Raw genomic sequence first — 21,068 nt, 5'->3', positions numbered from 1 at the left:
ACATTTAATTAATCAAATTAAAGTGACACAGTGCTTCATACGTCTTTATCAGCTTTTCTGTTTCTAATATTTTTCATAGTACCATATTGTTTAATTTCTTTAATAAAATGTTCACAATTTGGCTTAGCTTTAGCCCATTTCTTTACATGAATGTGATGTTTTCCAAGTGAAACAATTAGTTGCGTAAGAAAATAAATTCTACTTTTAGAATTAATGGTATCTTGTACAAAAAAATACAACATCATACATTTATATTTGTATTAATGTACCAATCATCCTAGAAATGAAGTTAGAGACATCTAACCCAAAATCGATTTCCCCTTCCTACCCACTTCCGTTTCTAGGTCACAGGCAACAGCAATCCCCGCCCGCAGACACTTCAGCCCAACCCCTTACAGCTACAGGGGGCTGAACCTCACGTAGAAACTGATCTGTCCCGTAGATGAAAAAAAAAAATACATTACTGAAAAGGGATCTCCTGCTGGAAGTGCGTAAAAGATCTGCTGCGTATCAGCCCTGAATAACTCAAAGATATCTCCTACAATGGAAGATGGCAGGGAAACAGCTGCGATGAGAGAGCAAAAACGGAAGGATCGACAAATAGGTTGGCTACTATTGAATCATTATTTAATATCACGTGTTTGCACCGTTAGATATGCGTTGACACAAAGCAAATAAACCATATTAAATGTTTCTGCATAGTACTGCCTTTAATAAGATTAAAAATGCATTGCAAAATATATAAACATTGTAAGCACGTCCATGCTCCGCGTTTTTCTTTTTTCTTCAGGGTCTTTTATTATTGATAGTGCAGTATGGGTGTGTCTTTATGCCCTCTGTGCCAAACTGGGCAACAACAGGTGCTCATACCCCAACAATATTCAAATAAGTCAAGTAGCGCTAAACAATCCAAGCAGTTATGTTTTCATCAAAACAATAAGCTGTGTTTTGTTTTTTATTATATTTATTGTTTTTGTTTGTTTGGGCTCTGAATTGGTATTGCAAAACAATAAAGGTATAATAAACAAAATATGAAGTAGTATAGTATGGTATGGTGTGATATAGTGTGTATTGTAGTAATGTATGGTATAGTATAGTATCCTATGTTGTGGTTTAGTAAAAGCAGTCAAATGTCTAGAATTATTCTGATTATTTGTGCTGAACAACATTTTGGACAATTTATTAAAAAACACTATGTCTTTATTTTATGAATTTACAATCTGAATTTAATCTACATTAATTTATAAAAGCATAGAGTTTCAGATCATGTGGCTGTTGGTCAAAGATCCTGTTTGCAATGTAAAGGTTGTGAGATCAGTGCAAGGCAGGGATGATTTAATCATTCTGCATTTAGTGTGACCACTGTCCTGCTCAATAATCATATCCAGCTTTCGATCTTCCTTTGCTCTGACTGTCACAGCAGCTAACGTAATTTGCTCAGCATGGATCTGCTCAAGAAAATGTCTTATTCCTTATTAGGGCTGATGGGCTTGTAGACTAATGCTTTTAGGCCACACATACAGTAGCCTCTTACAGTTACATTTCTCTGTAGATCGGTGGTGTCACACTATTGACGATACTCAAGGTACGTAAAGTTTGAAAGCAAAGCAATTGCACTTTTGTTTGTTATTTTTTATTTAACTGTAAGAAAGTGTTCATTTGCCATGTGTGGCTTATCAGTGTGGTCGAATGGCTGTGAAAATGTTTTATTGTGTTGATGAAGTTCCATGTAATGCATGCACTTCTGCTTGAAGCTTAAAAGATTGTGTTTTTACATCTTTGAACTCATTTAAACCATTGTTTTTATGAGCTGTCTTAGGTTAATGTGTATTGTGACCTTTTTTTTATTGTATAGTAATGAAAGTTTACTCATGTGCATATTTGCTTTGCCTTACAGCCTTGGAGAATGCAGACAGTGACATTGGATTGTGTGGTTGGATCCTGGTGATTTTCTCCATCCTGCTTACTTTGCTGACCCTGCCTCTCTCCATATGGATGTGCATTAAGGTACTTAGTGGTGGTGTTTCATTAGTGTGATGTCGTACAGCTTGTGGTCAAGTATTGTGCACAGGAGTGGTCATGGAAAACCCTAAAAAAAAATCAAAAATGATAATTATTTGAATGTTTTGGCAATAAATAACCAATACTAAAATGTAATAATGTAATATAATAAAATATAAATTAAAAATGACAGAAATCAGACATTTTAAATGCTACAAGTAAATTTATACACAACATCACCACATTATAATATGCTGTGTATTCATTGTTATGTTTTTATGATTGCAATGTTATTAAAATATTAGCTTTATTAAATGTACTTTTAAGTGAGAGTTTAATGACAGCAAAGGAAATCTAAATATAAAATAAGCATGTGATTTCCAGTACAGACTGATATACACTACCAGTCAAAAGTTTTTGAACAGTAACATTTTAAATGTTTTTTAAAGAAGTCTCTTCTGCTCACAACACTGCATTTATTTGATCCAAAGTAAAGCAAAAACAGGAAAATTCTGAAATATTTTTACTATTTAAAATAACTGTTTTCTATTTAAATATATTTAAAAATGTAATGTATTTCTGTGCTTTCAAAGCTGAATTTTTAGCATCATTACTCCAGTCACATGATCCTTCAGAAATCATTTTAATATTCTGATTTGCTGCTCAAAAAACATTTATTATTATTATTATTATTATAATGTTGAAAACAGCCTTTTTCAGGTTTCTTTGAGAAATAGAAAGTTCAAAAGAACAGCATTTATCTGAAATAGAAATCTTTTGTAACATTATAAATGTCTTTATCATCAATTTTGATCAATTTAAAGCATCCTTGTTAAATAAAATATTTATTTATTATTTCATTGTTTGAAATATTATTCTATAAAATATTTATTTATTTCATTGTTTGAAATATTATTATTATTATTTTAAATATTGATAATAATTATAATAAGACATGTTTCTTGTGCAGCAAATCAGCATATTAGAATGATTTCTGAAGAATCATGTGACACTGAAGACTGGAGTAATAATGCTGAAATTTAAGCTTTGATCACAGGAATAAATTGCATTTTAAGCCATATTCTAATAGAAAGCAGTTATATTAAATAGTAGAAATATTTCAAAATATTACTGTTTTTGCTGTACTTTGGATCAAATAAATGCAGTCTTGGTGAGCAGAAGAGACTTCTTTAAAAACATTTAAAATCTTACTGTTCAAAAACTTTTGACTGGTAGTGTATCTGTTATCAGCTGGTTCTGATGAAATAAAGAAATAATTCAGTCAATATAACACCTATAAATTGTGCATCCTTAAAGATTTTCTATTTATTTTCAGCTCTAAAATGATTCATTTTGCTTTTCACGAGGACAAACTCTATAAAATCTAAAAAAAATATTGTACAATCATTGTTTTGGAAATCATAAACAAGGCGTTGATCATTCCAGTGTCTGTGAATCAAATTTGTGCCATGTTTTTTCACACCAGATAGAACTGATTATCATGAGAAGTGAGAAGTCCTATAATCTTTATCTTTATCATCTTTATCTTTATAAGGATGATGAAGAATGCATGATAAAGGTTTCCATGCAACATCTCAATTACATAATTGTGGCCGTTTTACCTTCTGCTGTTTTAAACTGCTGTAATTTAGCCCTTTTTATGAGATAAAAATACTTCTTGTTCCCACAGATAGTAAAGGAATATGAAAGGGCAATTATCTTTCGTCTGGGACGCATTTTACGAGGAGGAGCCAAAGGACCAGGTAAAAGAAAAAAATAATCTATATCCTTTGATCATTCTGATTTAATCGCTGCTAGTGGTTTAAGCATCCTATGTGATAATCTGCTCCTGCCATCTGTAATCAGTGATCACACTTTTCTATTGTTTTTGTTGTCAGTGTGGTTAAATGTGACACTTTTTGCAGTCTGCTTGTTTGCATTTGTGTTGTGGCCGTCCACCACAATGTTGGCTTGTCACAAGGCGTTCTGTTTTGGAGAAACAGAAGTGATCTGTTTTGCATTTCCGCTGGCCTGAATCAGCCACATTTTTTATTATCATACTAGCATTCGCTTGAGGATCATATAAAAGCACAAAAACACACATTAAATCACTTGTATTTCATGTTCTAGTAATCACATGTGTTTTCCTGAGGCGTCTGTAAAAGATCATATTACCTGCGAAGCATCACGTTTTATTTCAGTTGTATTAGTTAGTTAGTAATAGCTATATAAAAAGGTATTAACATCTGAGATTGTAATGTCAGGTTAGTCACACACATCATAACGTCTTCTGTACTCTAGCCTTTTAAGCTATAAAAGTCATTTGAGCAGATGTCTAATAACCATACATTTTGTTTGAGGCCCTGTTGCCATGATGTCACATATGTCATTGTGGATTTTGGATCGGGTTTCATGCAGTGCTGTGGTCACAACGGTGATTATGTGCTTTTCATGGAGGTTGATCTTGGTGACTGGTTAGATTTCAATGTTTGGTAACTAAAGCTGAAGTAATTGCAAGACAGCAATGTATTAATATTCCTCACACACCCTCTTCTTTTTGTTCTCCTTCTTTCCCTTTTTATTCTTTACCTAGTTCTTCTTATAAAACGGTTAGTTCCATTCCTCAATTCTGATTGGTCAGCAGCTGTGTTTTATTCATGATAATGAATGGTTCTGTGTATCAACATAAACAAACAATTATATAGCATCAAAACTGTTTCATATATTATGTTTTGTGGCAAAATCATCTATTTGTTATTTATTTAATGAAGTATGAGTAACCAGTGACATTCTCTTGCCGTTTACTGTTGCTGTCAGGAACTATTTTTTAGCAGAAAGGCACCATTTAACACTTGCTTTAAGAAAGTAATATATCAGTACATACAGTTTTGGTTTTAATATTTTTATTGTATGATAACCGTTTTATAAAAGCAGTAAGGTACTTGATGCCATGCTGTATTGTGAATAAATCACGGCTGAAGGGTGTTTTTAGCCACAACACAAAACGGAGGCCTCTTTTACCTTATTGCTTACTTAAATTTCTTATTCTTTTATGGGTTCAATTCCATCCAAACTTGTTTTTTTGGGACATCATTTCAGCCTTAATGTGCAATTACATTTACTTTTGCTCATTGAAATTTCACGGGCAAAATCCAGTCATTCCAGTAGGAATACCCACACAGACTTCATGTTCAAGTTTGCATATTTGCAGCATTTGCAAAACAGAAACCTGCTTGGTTTGAAAGTACCTTCTGTATGAGTTGTCTTTCGTACATTGGACGATGGATTTTTTTTGCCTGTGAAATCTCACTGAAATTTGCTACTTTTGTCAAAGTCACTTTTTTAAAGTATGGCTGTCACTAGGGCTGGGCGATATGGCCTAAAAATAAAATCCCCGATTTTTTCACAAAAAAATCAGATTTACGATTTAAATCGATTTTTCCCCCCTACTACTTTTAGCATGTAAAGAATCCCCAGCTTTTCCACAATATATATATATGGGCACCATATATTTTGCAATATACATTGCAACTGCATCAGTGCTTTCCACCAGGCCCCATTCTTATCATACTGCACACAGTAAATGTTTGTAAGACAAATAAATATGAGATGGGAGGAAAATATATATTTCCATGCTTTTCTCATGCACTTACATCGTATACAAAAATATAACATTTTGAACACAGAAATATTAAATGATTTAAAAAACTGAAACGATCTGCCAGCAGGTGGTGGTAAGACACTGATTTAATTACTGGATCATATTCATTTGATTCCTTCGAACAGATGGTTCATTCAGGAATAAAGCAAGTGACTCTTTATGAATGGGAAATTGAATCATTTCACTAGATTCGTTTAAAAACGCATGTTCATTTCATAAATGAAACACCGCTGTGTTTGAGTGGAGATGCGCAGCGGCTCAGCTGTGACTTGTTTCAGACCACTTTTGACGACGAAATAGAGCAAAATCAGGCAATAGTGTTATAGTCAGACAATATTAGTCACTTAATAATAACTTCTTGTTTATTTAACTGTTATAATAAATCAATATCTCGTTTACAGACTCCCTTAAAATGACTAAAAGCTGTCACTCTCCTTAGTTCGCAATATCACAAAGCTCTATTATAATAAACGAAGCTACTGCCCATTCAGTATCTTATTTACACTCTCTACACTTGAGATACATTAGTCAACGTGCAAAACACATAGAAACCTTTGAAGCTCCACTCAGCGCAAATATAAATATGCTGGTCGGGTCAGTCGCACATGGTGCTCCTAAATATTTTTTCATAGTAGTACGCAGTAGGGTTGCACGATAGATCGTTTCAGCATCGTCATCGCGATAGTCACATTGTGGCAGTCACCATGCAGGGCATGTGTGTCTGATTTAAAAATGTACTTTCTATATTTCTAAACTTTCTATTCACGGATCTATATTTGTCTAAAATAAAGTAATTAACTCATATTTAAGGGTTTTTTAAAAACTACAATGCACACGTTGCTTCACTTCATGCATGCAGACTCTGCGTGCGCATGGCGAAATGAGCGCGGGACGGGAGAAAAGCGCCGAAATGGAAGATTTGGTCGCAAAAAGAAACGCAACGTCGGTCATATGGAAGTATTTTGGATACAAAAAGGATGCTGCTGACCAAAAACAGGTGCTTTGTCGGGAGTGCCTGGCAGTTGTTGCCACAACTCGCGGAAACACTACGAATTTAAGGGACCGTTCACATGTCGTGCCTAAAAACGCGTGGAAAACGCTAGGCGCGCCGCTTTCTCCTTCTTTCCAAAGCGCTCTGTAACTTGAGTGGCAGAGTGGCGTCTGCCGTTGCTAAGCAACCATGACCCGCGCTCTCCTAAAGACGCGGAAGTTTCGGCAAAGATAAACAAAGATAAATGGATTTCCAAAACTAAACATTGCTTGCAGTAGCTCTGCTGCTAAAAAATGTTATCCCTGTAACAGCTATGATCAGCTGTTCCTCCATCTTGGCTAAGCTTTTAATGTTTTTCGTGAAAGGAAGAAGCTGATTTCCCTTTCATCAGGGTAAAAGCAACATTCATTATTAATTTCATATTAGAGCCTTGAATGCCTGAATTGACAGTGAATAAGGTGAGTCAAACTGTTTATGAAACTACCCAAAATAAGCTTTAAAAAGTATTTTATTTCAAGGTTTTGATTATACTGTACTTTTGCATTTTTTTATTCTTTGAAAATGCTTACAAAATTACCCCAATTATTCTTGAATTATTATTTGATTAAGCAGTTCAAAACAACCTGATGAACATAAATGAATTTGTACACATCGCAATATATATCGCAAGAAAAAAACATATTGCAATGTAATTTTTTCCCAATATCGTGCAGCCCTAGTACGCAGTAGTTTTTTTTTTTTTGCCCTTGAACTGCTGGTTGCACCGGTGCAACCTAAGATTCTTTTTAGTCGCACCATTGAGAAATTTGGTCGCACTCTAGAGCCCTGATATGCAAATAATTCGCCATTGTCTTCAATCATCTCTCTACTCTGTTTATGTGGTAAGTGAAATTGTATGTACTGTAATGTAACAGGCTAACTTGCTAGCAAGCAGCTAATCATGTCCCCTTAGTGGCTCGCGTTATTTTACCAGAGCGCATTATTTGTTTTCCGTTCTGAATACAGCGGTTAATTAGGCGCGCCATCATGTGGTATGACAATATTGCCTCTTAATTATTCTAATATTTTTATTAAAAATCACGATACCTGGATTTAATAAAAAATTAAATAGTCTTAAAACGTAAATTCGAATTAATCGAAAGAATCACCCAGCCCTAGCTGTCACTAACGATTAATTTCATAATCGAGTAATTGGTCGATTAATCTGATGATTAATGAAGTAATTGGGTAATTATATATATATATATATATATATATATATATATATATATATATACACGCATATATATTTTGTGTGGTAATAAAAACAGATCCAAGCGAACAATGGCTGTTAAAATGACTTAAAATACATATATAATAGACAACATGATTCACTGTTCCAAAGTGATCCAATCGGATCGCGTATTGTGAATCATTTGACTTAGATCGAAATTTGCATATTGCAAATCAAATGATTTAGATTGGAACTTCAAATCGTGCATTGCGAAAAATTTGATTTAGATCAGAACTTTGTGTATTGATTCAGATCAGGACTTCAGAGTGGGTTCTTTGTGAATCATTATTCAGATAGGGACTTTGGAGCATGGATCAAGAATCATTTGACTTAGATTGGAACTTTGCTTATCATGAATCTAATGATTTAGATCAGGACTTCGGAGCGGGTTCTTAAATCATTCCATGAATTAAATGATTCGTGCTCCAAGCTTCGAGTCATGATCTGAAATTATGTTTTGTGAAGCGTGGATCGTGAATCATTTGATTTAGATCGGAACTTCGGAACCGGTTCACTAATCTTTTGCTTTAGATTAGAACCTAGGTGCATGTATCATTTGATTCAGATGGGGACTTAGGAGCGGGTTCGCAAATCATTTGACTTAGATTGGAACTTTGCAATCGCGAATCTAATGATTTATATCAGGACTTCTAAGCGGGTTCTTGAATCATTCTGTGAATTGAATGATTCGTGTGTATGTTTTGTAAATCATTATTCAGATTAGGACTCAGAGCATGGATCGTGAATCATTTGATTAAGATTGGAACTTTGGAGCGGGTTTGCAAATCTTTTGCTTTAGATCAGAACCTTAGAGTGCAGATCGTGAATCATTTGATGCAGATCAGGACTTTGGAGGGGTTTCACAAATAATTTTTTTCTTAAACAGTAGAAAACATCAAACCATAAGTGAAATCTCTGATTGTAGTCTTTGAAAATCAAAACAGTAGACTTGAAAAGTTCTCAAATCCTGGAATTTTATTTTACAGCATCTTTACGCATGTTGCATTACCAGATGAACATTATAATAAACCCAAACTCACACTCAAATACATGCAGAGACTGAGTTTGAGACACTCCACACATGTAAATGATAACAGTTTGTGTGGAGCAGCATTTACTGTGAACATATTAAAGTAAAAAAAATATATACTTGCATTGTTAAAACATTTTGCATTAAAACTGTAACCAACAATTGACAAATATTTGCACAAAGTGGTTGCAGTTGGTCTTTTTTTAATGCATTTTTTTGCTTACTGAATTGTGACTGTTCTTAAATGAAAAAGGCGACACAATGAAAAAACCTCTTTAAAAACCCCTTTAATGAACACTGATATTTTTTTCAGAAAATTCACATCTATATCTATATGGCTGAAGTTATTAAGTTAATGACACTACTCAGTAGCTGTGCTTGTGTTGGTGCCTCTGGCGTGTATCGGACGGTGCTGTGTTTGGGAATATGAATCCGCAGGGCTTTTCCCTCAAGGAATGAACTTATGAGGGTAGTATCTATTATTAGCGTTAGTCCATAGACTTTATCCCTCTTACTCCCTGAAAGTCAACACAGGCTTTTCAGTAAGCTTTCTATATCAAAATCCTTTCAGTAGTACTTTCTGAGGCAATACATTCGTTCTTGATGGCTAGATAGATGCCATTTATACTATAGGTCTGAAAAGAAAGCTTGATTCCTTGGTCCACTTTGAGGCTACAAGGGTCTCCAAACAATCTGCAGTGGACTCCTCCTCCACTGCTTTATTTAAGGGTGGAATGTGAGTGGAATTTTCCACAGTAGAGTATACAAACCTCTAAACAGGCTAACAAACCCTGATGACTCTATAGAAAACCTCCCGGTTTTGTTTAGAAACTGTAGGGGACGATAAATTAATCACATTAACTACTGCTAAAACTCAAGCACACACACACACACACACACGGACCTACTTGTCTTCCTAGTCACATATTGCTAAACCGTTCTTATTGTCCTGTCTTCTTTTGATTCTGTACTCAGCATTTTTTTTTTAACAGGCCTGCCTTTTATATTTAGAAACATTTTTTTTTATTTAAGAGTCTTTTTATATTATTTTTTGTACTATCTATAATACTTTTATTCAGCAAGAATGAATGAAATTCATCAAAGGTAAAAAGTGACAATAATTAATTTTTTTTGTCATTAATACAAAAAACATTGAAAATAAATTCAGGTCTTTTGAACTTTCTGTTCATCTCTATATATAAATGTGACCCTGGACCACAAAACCAGCTTAAGTAGCATGGGTATTTTTGTAGGAATAGCAAAAAATACATTGTATGGGTTAAAAATCCTTCGGATATTAAATTAGGGTCAAGTTCCGTGAAGATATTCTGTAAATTTCCTACCATAAATATATCAAAACCTAATTTTTGATTAGTAGTACGCATTGCTAAGAACTTCATTTGGACAACTTTAAAGGTGATTTTCTCAAAATTTAGATTTTTTTTTTTGCACCCTCAGATTCCAGATTTTCAAATAGTTGAATCTCGGCAAAATATTGTACTATCCTAACAAACCAGACATCAGTGGAAAGCTTATTTATTCAGATGATGAAAAATTGACCCTCACAAATGACTAATAAATTACTGTTATTAGATAACATTATAAAATCATTCGCCAAATAACTAATCCTATAAACTGATGTAACTGCTGTACTGTAAAGCATCAAAGCAGATGTCAGTGCGATCATTCATTACGCTCTTGAATGCAGTCAGCTGAAGCCAGTTGGCGGTGAGAATGGAATTTGGTAGATTGCCAGTTGTACACTCATTGAAGATCAGCCCTGTTTCTGAGTTACTGATTATGATGCTTTGAGTGTCTGCTGCTGGTAAATCTTTTGTCGTATGTGTGTGTGTTGTCTCACACAGGTCTTTTCTTCATCTTGCCGTGCACAGACAGCTTTATCAATGTGGATATGCGCACCATTACCTTTGATATCCCCCCTCAGGAGGTGAGATCACACACACACAAACACTAATCCACAACTTCAACCTTTGTTTTAACCTATAAAGGTGAAGTGTGTCATTTTTACGATGTTTGCCACACAGTATAATGTACAGGGACTTTTTAAGTAAACCATTTGTAGGATGACATCCTAAAAAGTGCCTTTTATGGAGCTTTTTTTAAATGATGTTTACAGTTTTATATTGTACCACTAGTGGTGCAGAAATGACATACTTTACCTTTAAAGACAATTGTCTTTAAAGGTTTAGAATATGTATGTTTGCATTTATTTATTTATTAGAGAAGTTGCTCAACAAGGCTGCATTTATTTAATCGAAAATACTTTAAAAATAATAATGTTGTGACATATTATAATCATTTCAAAGAAATGTTTTTTTATTTTAATATACACTAGTCAAAAGTCAAGTCTCTTCTGCTTACCAAGCCTGCATTTATCGGATCCAAAGTACAGCAAACACAGTAAAATTTTGAATTATTTGAAATTTTTAGCATCATTACTCCAGTCATACGATCCTTCTGAAATCATTATAATATTCTGATTTGCTGTTCAAAAAACATTTATTATATTGAAATTAGCTAGATTTTTTAGGTTTCTTTGATGAATAGAAAGTTCAGATGAACAGCATTTAACTGAAATAGAAATCTTTTGTAACATTATAATTGTTTTTATCATCACTTTTCATCAATTTAAAGCGTTTTTGCTAAATAAAAGTACTAATTTCTATAATTTCCTTCCCAAAAAAAATTATAATAACTCCAAGCTTTGGAATGGTATATAGTAGTCAACATTTGAAGTGGATCAAAAGCTTTCATCAGAGATGTTCTAAAACCAAAACAATAGCCGTTGTTGTCCTAGGACTACTTTGATGAACTTTTATGATCCACTTCAAATGTTGACTACTATATAGTGTATAATGTTACAAAAGTTTTTTATTTTTATGTTTTACATATTTTTTAAATATATTTTGTATTTTTATTTTAAATAAATGCTGATTTTTGGATCTTTCTATTTATCAAAGCATCCTGAAAAAAATACTCAACTGTTTTAAATATTGACAATAATAATAATATTGAACTGAAGACTGGGGTAATGATCCTGAAAATGTAGCTTTGATCACAGGAATAAATTAAATTTTAAAATATATTCAAATAGAAAGCTGTTCTTTTAAATAGTAAAACTATTTTGCAATATTACTGCTTTTGCTGTATTTTGGATCAAATAAATGTAGGCTTGGTGAGCAGAAAAGTCAGAAAAAACATTAAAAATTTTACTGTTCAAAAACTTTTGACTGGTAGTGTATATTTTTAAATATAATTTATTTCAGCAGCCAGTCTGAAGTAATAATGGTTCTTAATAATGGTTATGAATGTTGAACACAGTGATATATCAGAAATAATTGATATGTAGAAAGTTCAAAAGAACAGCATTTATTTGAAATAGAAATTATTTATAACATTATAAATTATTTTACTGTCACTTTTGATCTTTCTTTCTTATTTTTTAGCCCAAACTTTTGAATACTACACAGCACAGCTGTGACACCAATAATTACAAAAAAATGTTTCTTTAGCAGCAAATTAGCATATTAGAATAATTTTTGAAAAATCATGTGACACTAAAGACTGCTGAAAATTCAGCTTTGCTATCACAGGAATATATTCAAATAGAATGCAGTTATTTTAAATTGAAATATTATTTCAAAATTATTTCATTGTTTCATGTTTTTTTTTTTTTTTTTTGCAGAATATCACCCAAATTATGTTTTTGACTAAATAGTCTGTGCGCATTCATCCTCATAGGTGCTGACAAAGGACTCTGTGACAGTGAGTGTAGATGGTGTAGTCTACTACCGTGTGCAAAACGCAACACTGGCAGTAGCCAACATCACCAATGCTGATGCGGCCACTCGTCTGTTGGCACAGACCACCCTGAGGAACGTCCTGGGTACAAAGAACCTGGCAGAGATCCTGTCTGACCGAGAGGAAATAGCCCACAGTATGCAGGTAACACACTACATAATACATACAAATATTGTAACAATAAAAAAAAATGAATTACAGTTTAACCAAGCATTAGATATAATTTTTGATTTTTTTTACTAGTGGATTCTGGACACTATAGTTCATTTATGCAAGTGAGGATTTATACGGTGTATAAATTTGTGACCAAAAATTATTCAGGCACTTTGACCTATCCATGTTTTGCTTAAGTGTTTTTTTCTTTAATTGCTAATGCGACCTATTTACACCACAGACTGAACAAAATTAAGCATTGCTTGGTAATTGATCAACAAAGCATTGGTAGTTGTGTAAATATTGTCATACTAACAGTTGTCTGGATTTTTGGTTGATTGTAATTCATTACATACCTTTCTATCAAAGTTATCTGACATTATCAAGAGGAATTTGTTCTGACACAGAGTTCTTGTCATATTTTATTACCATTTTCTAAAATATAGTGAATAAACTGTGACAATGTGAGAAATGTTTAAGGTGTCTGAATAAATGATGGTTTAACTGTATACTTTTAAAAGAATAGATCATCCAAAATACAAGCTTATTCCCTCATTGAATTAGTCTGGGCTCAGACCTGATTCAAGCAGACATTGTATATCTTCAGGCAGTGCATTCACCGTAGCTCAGCTGAGACCCTGACTTATCTAGCCTGACTGCAATGCTAGCGCCTCCTTCATTAGTTCGCACATGGCCCGCCGTTCGCTCATTCCATCTGACATCCTTTCAAAAACTGGGGAACATTCTTCATGACAGGCACACTCCAAACATGAGGAGCGTGAGAAATCTCTGAGAAGAAGTGTTTAGACTTGACTCTTTGTTATTTCTTTAGTCCACACTAGATGATGCCACAGATGACTGGGGTATTAAAGTGGAACGTGTGGAGATTAAGGACGTCAAACTGCCTCTGCAGCTCCAGAGGGCTATGGCAGCCGAGGCCGAAGCAACCAGAGAGGCCAGAGCTAAGGTAACATGCTTTTGGTATTTAGTAAGCATTATATAGATACATTTGAGGTCAAAAGTTTACATAGACGTTGCAGAATCTGCGAATTTTTTTTTAAATATTTTACTAAAATAAGAGGGATCATACAAAATGCAAGTTATTTTGTATTTAATACTACTGATCTGAATAAGATATTTCACATAAAAGATGTTTACATGGAATCCACAAGAGAAAAAATTAGTTGAAAATTATAAAAATGACCCCTTTCAAAAGTTTACATACACTTGATTCTTAATACTGTGTTGTTCCCTGAATCCACATCTGTGTTTTATTTGTTTAGTGATAGTTGTTCATGAGTTCCTTATTTGTCCTGAACAGTTAAACTGCAAACTGTTTTTTAGAAAAATCATTCAGGTCCCACAAATTCTTTGTTTTTTCAGCATTTTTGTGTATTTGAACCATTTCCAAAAATGACTGTATGATTTTAAAATCCATCTTTTCACACTGAGGACAACTGAGGGACTCATGCAACTATTACTATTACTATTACTATTATTATTTTTTTGTAAGCATGTTTATAAAAATTACTTAATTGTCCTAATTGCACTATGGCCTAATCCTGGCTTAGCCTAAGCCCTGTCTGTGAAACCGGGCCTAAATGTTTATTATATGGACAGATATAACCAGATTTTGCTGCCAAGCATATATTAATCATCCTCTCATATGCATGCATGTACATACTATAGACCAAATTATTGGAGTGTTTGGTGGCTGAATGTAAACGTTCATTGCGCTGAGGCAAGACCACCGCAATACTCTCTTAGGAAGCTGGAAGTGACAACTCCTTTCCTGTTTCTTTGTGTGTTTTCCACTAATTTATCTGGTGATTTATGTGAGAGCCTGTATTTTGACATTTTCAGCCATATGCCTGGTTAATCTCTTCCTTGTGTAGTTGATTTGCCCCCCTTTAAAAATGTTCATGAGAGCACAGGCTCTCAGAAGAACATGGGAAAGGAAGTTTAATGAGTTTATTTTTAGGGCACAATTATTCTTCCATGCTTAGCTCAGATACAACAAATATGTTTTCTTCAAATCAATGCCCCCCGGCCTACATCAGCCACACAGCAAGAAGTGGGAAACCACTGCCCTGGTTAGTAAAAATGTAAACGGTACCTCTGCATCAAAGTGGGTGTATAGCAGATACTTTCAAAAGAAATAACATACAGCATTGGTTCTCAGTTGATGTCAAAGGCTGTGGCATTTAGTCAAACCCTGCAGCATTTTGGCACAAATGTATCTGTCACTTGGAAGAAAAATTCAGACAGAAATATTAGCCAGATGTGTGGCAAGACTTGATCCACAAAAACCATGAGGATCCAAACAAAACTATGCAAGACTAAAAGAAACCTGACCCAAACTATAAACTATTTCTACATTTCTCTGTTTCACAAAACAAATTGTGGTTGAAATGAAGTAATATTATTTATGTTTTACTACAAGAGAACCTGTATTTTAAGGGATAGTTCACCCAAAAATTAAAATTCTGTAATCATTTACTCACCCTCAAATTATTTAAAAACTGTATGAGTTTATTTCTTCTGTTGAGCACAAAAGATGACATTTAGAAGAATTTGGTAACCAAACAATTGAGGCAGTCATTGACTTCTGTAGTATGGAAGAATAATTTAAACAACTTGAGGGTGAGTAAATTACCAAATTTAAATTTTTGTGTAAACTATCTCTTAAAATACAGGTTCTCTTGCAGAAATATGGTTAGTTTCAACCACAACTTGTTTTTCATCAAGAGAAACGTGTATTTGAAAATTGTATAATTTTAATAATCATATTTTTTTTATCTTTAAATTTGTGTAAGAAAAAAGTGTTATTGATTTAAAAAACATATTTATTGGCTAAAAACTGTATGATGTCACCACTTGATGTGCAATGTATGCTCTTTAGGTTGCTTAAAGGAATAGATTACCCAAAAATAAACTTTGGCCTAAAATTGTACTCACCCGTCGCAGACAATCCAAGATGTAGATCTGTAGAGTTTTTTTTTTCTTTCATCGGGAAAGAGAAATTTACCATTACGTCATCAATTCTTCCGATTCTTTGCAGTAAATGGGTGCCGTCAAAATGAGAGTCAAAAACATCCCAATAATCCACAAGCAATCCGCACAAAACAAATCCATCTTTAAAGGCATTTTAACATAAACTTCTAGACAAAATACTATAGTCCATAATATATAATAATGTTTTCTCCAGTGAAAAAAGTAAAACAAATTTCTCACCTCAAAATCCACCAACATATTTGTTTACAATTGTTTTTCCTTTTAACCAGTGCTTGATCTATGCGTATTTCATTTTTATGGATAGAGGAAAAGTGTCTTAATGGTGGATTTGTTTTTTACAAACACACTTTTCACTTCTTAATTGATGGACTGGAGTCTTGTGGATTATTATAATTGTTTTTATCGGCTGTTTGAACTCTCATTCTGATGGCACCCATTCACTGAAGAGGATCCATTGGTGAGCAAGTGATGTTATACTCAATTTTTCTTTCGATGAAGAAAATAAACTAATCTCCATCTTAGATGGCCTGAGGATGCATACATTTTCTGAAAAAAAAATTACTGTTGGTTGAACTATTGCTTCACAAGTACAATAAATGCCAAGTTCGTTCATTAAACTCTAGAGTGCGCAGGCTGATGAGTCGTTAACGCAAACTGATGATATTCACAGCGTTAAAGTACTTGGCACAAGCTGATTGGTTCATGTTACATACACGTTCCTAGGTTCCTAGGTTAGCATCCATTATAGCATTTGACAGCGTGCTTTCAAAGTTCCTCTGAAACTCTCCACCTCCCCAGCTCCACCTGTATAGATCAGCTACAGGTTATTATACCTGCTATTTGTGCAGCAGCAATAATCTACAACAACAGGAATAATCAATAGCAGCAGCAATTTAACAGCGTCCAAACACATTACCATGCTAAAAAGAGTTGTCATAATAGAATTCACTGCAATGCCTTGTAGGCCAAAGAGTGGGTGTCAATTTGAAACTAGGTTAAGGGGGTGGAAGTTTTGTGTGGTATATATGGTTTGCTAAATCAAGACACACATGCTTTTTTTTTTTTCAAACCGCCTCTCTGCTTTTTGTAGGTGATAGCCGCTGAGGGAGAAATGAATGCATCACGGGCTCTGAAGGAGGCATCTCTGGTGATCGCAGAGTCCCCTTCTGCTTTGCAGCTGCGCTACCTCCAGACTCTCAACACCATCGCAGCTGAGAAGAACTCCACCATCATTTTCCCTCTGCCCATTGACATGATGCAGTCCTTTTTGAAGCACTGAACTAAGAGCCACATGAAGCTACCTACACACACACACACACATGCAGATGCATCCATGCAAAAAAAAACAGACTGACACGTTATAACATGCACTCATGTGAGTATAACGTATAGCTGGATCCAGAAAGCTGAGACCACATTGAATTCTGGTATTTAATTTTGGAAACTTAAAAGAAATATTTGTGACCCTGGACCACAAAACAAAACCAGTCTTAAGTAGCATGGGTATATTTACAGCAATAGCCAAAAATACATTGTATGGGTCAAAATAATCAATTTTTCTTTTATGCCAAAATTCATTAGGGTATTAAATAAAGATCATGTTCCATGAAGATATATTGTACATTTCCTACCGCAAATATATCAAAACTTAATTTTTGATTAGTAATATGCATTGCTAAGAACTTAATTTGGACAACTTTAAAGGCGATTTTATTAATATTTAGATTTTTTGCACTCTCAAGATTCCACATTTTCAAATAATTGCATCTCGGCAAGATCCTAACAAACCATACATCAACAGAAAGCCTTTTTATTCAGCTTATTTGGCAAAATTTCAAAAATTGACTGGTTTTGTGGTTCAGGGTCACATTCGAGGTTGTGTTTGCAAGTCACTAATCAAATAAGTGAAAATAGGTCATCGAATTGATCATGTGACTCTGTACAGATGTTGGATCATCTTTGGATCTTTGGATCATCTCAAATTATGCTGGAGAACATGATCATCAGGTTTTACACAAATGTGACCCTGGACCACAAAATTATTGATTTTTCTTTTATGTCAAAAATCATTAGGAAATTAAGTAAAGATCATGTTACATTAAGATTTTTTGTAAAATTCCTACTGTAAACCTATCAAAATGTAATTTTTGATTAGTAATATGCATTGTTAAGAACTTAATTTGGACAACTTTAAAGGTGATTTTCTCAGTATTTTGATTTTTTTGCACCCTCAGATTCCAGATTTTCAAATAGATGTATCTCGGCCAAATATTGTCCTATCCTAACAAACTATACATCAACAGAAAGCTTATTTATTGAGCTTTCATATGATGTATATATCTCAGTTTTGTAAAATTTAACCTTATGACTGGTTTTGTGGTCCAGGGTCACAAATATGTTGAGTTTATGCAGCTCAAGTGAAATACAGATAAATTCTGAAACCCACATTTTCACTAGCGGTCTCACTTTTGGACTCTACTGTACATACACAAAAACAGCCTTTTTCTGATGTGGTCTATAGATGTTCCTAGTAAATACCTGTTCACCCTGTCTGAGGGAAATTGAATACAACCAAACAATATTAAAGTCATAAAATATTTGCTAAATAAGGAATTTGGACTTGAAGTGAATATGAATTGTGAATGATTTCTCTACTTGTAACAAGAGTAGTAGAGGTATACAGACTGGAGATGCTTGATCTTTTAAATATTAAATATAGATTGCAGTGTGATGTTTGGCTTTTTGGTTGTTAGTTTATGGAACAGCGACTGGTCATATGAGTGCATGTGTGTGTGTGTGTGTGTGTGTGTGTGTGTGTGTTTCAGGCATAATGTAACCTAACCTGCTTGATTGCCAAATAGATAATAAACCATTTGAAGGAATATTTAAATAGTATCAGGTGTCAAAACATGAACTGACAGCAGTGCTTATTGTGCCTACCAGTTTTTCTCACTTTCTTGAACCTTTATTAATGCCGACTGTCAATATGAAAGCCTTAAGCCATATCCATTTTCAATTACTGAATAAATATTTACAGGTTTTCATGTTGATTTTTAAAACAATGCATTTATACATCCATTTATCGCTTGGTTTATAAAATATTCTATCTTACTCTTTTATCTACCAGACATTTACGTACATGTAATATAATGTTTTTACATCTGCAGCTGAAAACAAGAAAATTAAGCCTATAGAGGTCAATGGTTGTGCTTTTAAATGACTGTTTTGCTTATTCAAATATCAGAGGATGGAATTGTAGACTTGTCAAAGATGTGAAATTACTGTCAGTGCTGCTTAGATCTGTTTAAGTTTTCAACAATATTTCCAAAATATTGGTATTTGCATCCTGTATCAGTCTATTACAATTCTATATTTGTAATTGTTTATTCTGTCATTTAAATCATGTTGATTATCACGTTTTGTCCAACTCACTTTTATGTATATTGTAATGTTTGCATATATCGCGTATATTTTGATGTGTGTTTGTCCCATTCCTGTTATTAAATCATAATGTATAATCTTTCTCATGACTTAAAAGTACATGAACTAATTACCTCATTGTTTTCCCAGACTGCTATTAATATGATGCATAAATCAGTCTTTGAAGAACACTCTGGAAACATTTGGGGGTTGTGGTTCTTTATTAACTATTTTATATAAGTAGTAAAACTGGCAAGTTATTTAATTATTTCAGGAAACGTTACAGCAGGATTTGCGTAAAGCAGGAGTTTTTCGATTAACTTAACCCTTATAAATAAGTAGCTATACGAGTCGTCAGCAAATATCAAAGGCAACCAACCTCTGCACTATGAGGTATACTATTTTAGCTGATCTTAAGGCAGTTAACGGACGCATATGTTAACAATTATCTAAACCGGCCCATCGAAATAAATACCAGACCTTCAGTCTTACCATTGGATATGTAGGAATACAAAGGCTCTCTAGGCCTTTAACAAGACATGCTCCAAAAACTCCAGCATTCAGGTTATGGATTTAACAGTCTAAAATTAAAAAGCACTCATAGAAATTGCTATTTTAAAAACGAGACCATGGGAATGGCTTTTTTTTATACTTCGATAAGAAACAATATTAGTTTATTTGAAAAAGTTTCGGAGCGCCATCTGCCTATAGAGGGATGTCATTGCGCACACGGAACATGGCTGTGTTTGGAATAAATATTAGCAAACTACTTATCGAACACTGCATAGTATGTACTATAAACTGCCTAATTACCATTATTTCAGGACAAGTGTTTTAAACAGCAGTATGTTACGTTGTTGTTTAAGCCAGTTTTGTGTTTTAAAAATTTATTTTAAAAATCATGGGTTAATATAACTCATATTAACCTCTGGAATGGTCAAGTGAGCTATAGTTTTTATTAATACCTTGAATTATCTTTTATATTTTCAGTTTTCTTTTTAGTTTAGTTTTCGTAATTTTGTTAGTGCTATTGTCATTTTTATTCTTTGCTGTTCCCTTCATTTATTTTTATTTTAATTGTCGTTTTAGTTATTTCCAGTTATTAATTTTAGTGCTTCAACTCTTATACTGCACACTTTGTCAAATGTAGTAGTATCTGGGCATTTCTTGCATGTACACTACCAGTCAAAAGTTTTTGAAATGTAAGATTTTTTTAAAGAAGACATTAAACAGTAAAAAAAAAAAAATACAATTTTAAAATATTTGTACTATTTAAATTAACTTTTCTCTTTGAATATATTCTTAAATGTAATTTATTCCTGTGATCAGAGCTACATTTTCAGCTCCAGACTTTAGTGTCACACGTTCCTTCAGAAATTATTGTAATATGCAGATTTGCTGTTTAAAAAAACACATTATTATTATTATTATCATCAATACTTGAACAGTTGAGTATTTTTTTTTTTTTTTTTCAGGATTCTTCGATGACTTATCTGAAATAAAAATCTTTTGTAACATTATACACTAAACTTATTTTTTGGGGGTGGTGCGGAATAAATTATAGAAATTAAAAAATATTTAGCACGGATACTTTAATTGATCAGAAGTGATGATAAAGACATTTATAATGTTACAAAAACATATCCATTTCAGATAAATGCGGTTCTTCTATACTTTCTATTTATCAAAGAAACCTGAAAAA

General features: G+C 33.5%; 1 protein-coding gene across 2 annotated transcripts; it reads left to right on the top strand.

Moving 5' to 3' along the window:
• The first annotated feature begins 397 nt into the window (after positions 1–397).
• On the top strand, positions 398–19,469 carry stom (stomatin). Of its 2 annotated transcripts, XM_073824828.1 has the most exons (8): positions 398–604; positions 1,553–1,585; positions 1,898–2,007; positions 3,692–3,764; positions 10,822–10,904; positions 12,719–12,922; positions 13,764–13,898; positions 17,037–19,469. In XM_073824828.1, the coding sequence occupies exons 1-8, from the start codon at positions 544–546 to the stop codon at positions 17,223–17,225; spliced, it is 888 nt and encodes a 295-aa protein (XP_073680929.1). In that variant the 5' UTR covers positions 398–543; the 3' UTR covers positions 17,226–19,469. The 2 variants fall into 2 exon arrangements, with proteins under 2 accessions (XP_073680929.1, XP_073680930.1); XM_073824829.1 differs by lacking the exon at positions 1,553–1,585.
• The last annotated feature ends 1,599 nt before the right edge of the window (positions 19,470–21,068 follow it).

The sequence above is a fragment of the Garra rufa genome, chromosome 19 (genome assembly GCF_049309525.1).
Source record: "Garra rufa chromosome 19, GarRuf1.0, whole genome shotgun sequence".
Lineage (NCBI taxonomy): Eukaryota > Metazoa > Chordata > Actinopteri > Cypriniformes > Cyprinidae > Garra > Garra rufa.
This window is presented reverse-complemented; position numbering and strand designations above follow the sequence as displayed.

What these genes read in the sequence shown, in the direction of transcription:
- stom (XM_073824828.1), top strand. Translation starts at nt 544, where the DNA reads ATGGAAGATGGCAGGGAAACAGCTGCGATGAGAGAGCAAAAACGGAAG. An exon ending in CCATATGGATGTGCATTAAG is followed by an intron (nt 2,008 to 3,691) that starts GTACTTAGTGGT and finishes TTGTTCCCACAG; the next exon opens with ATAGTAAAGGAATATGAAAG. An exon ending in TTGATATCCCCCCTCAGGAG is followed by an intron (nt 10,905 to 12,718) that starts GTGAGATCACAC and finishes TCATCCTCATAG; the next exon opens with GTGCTGACAAAGGACTCTGT.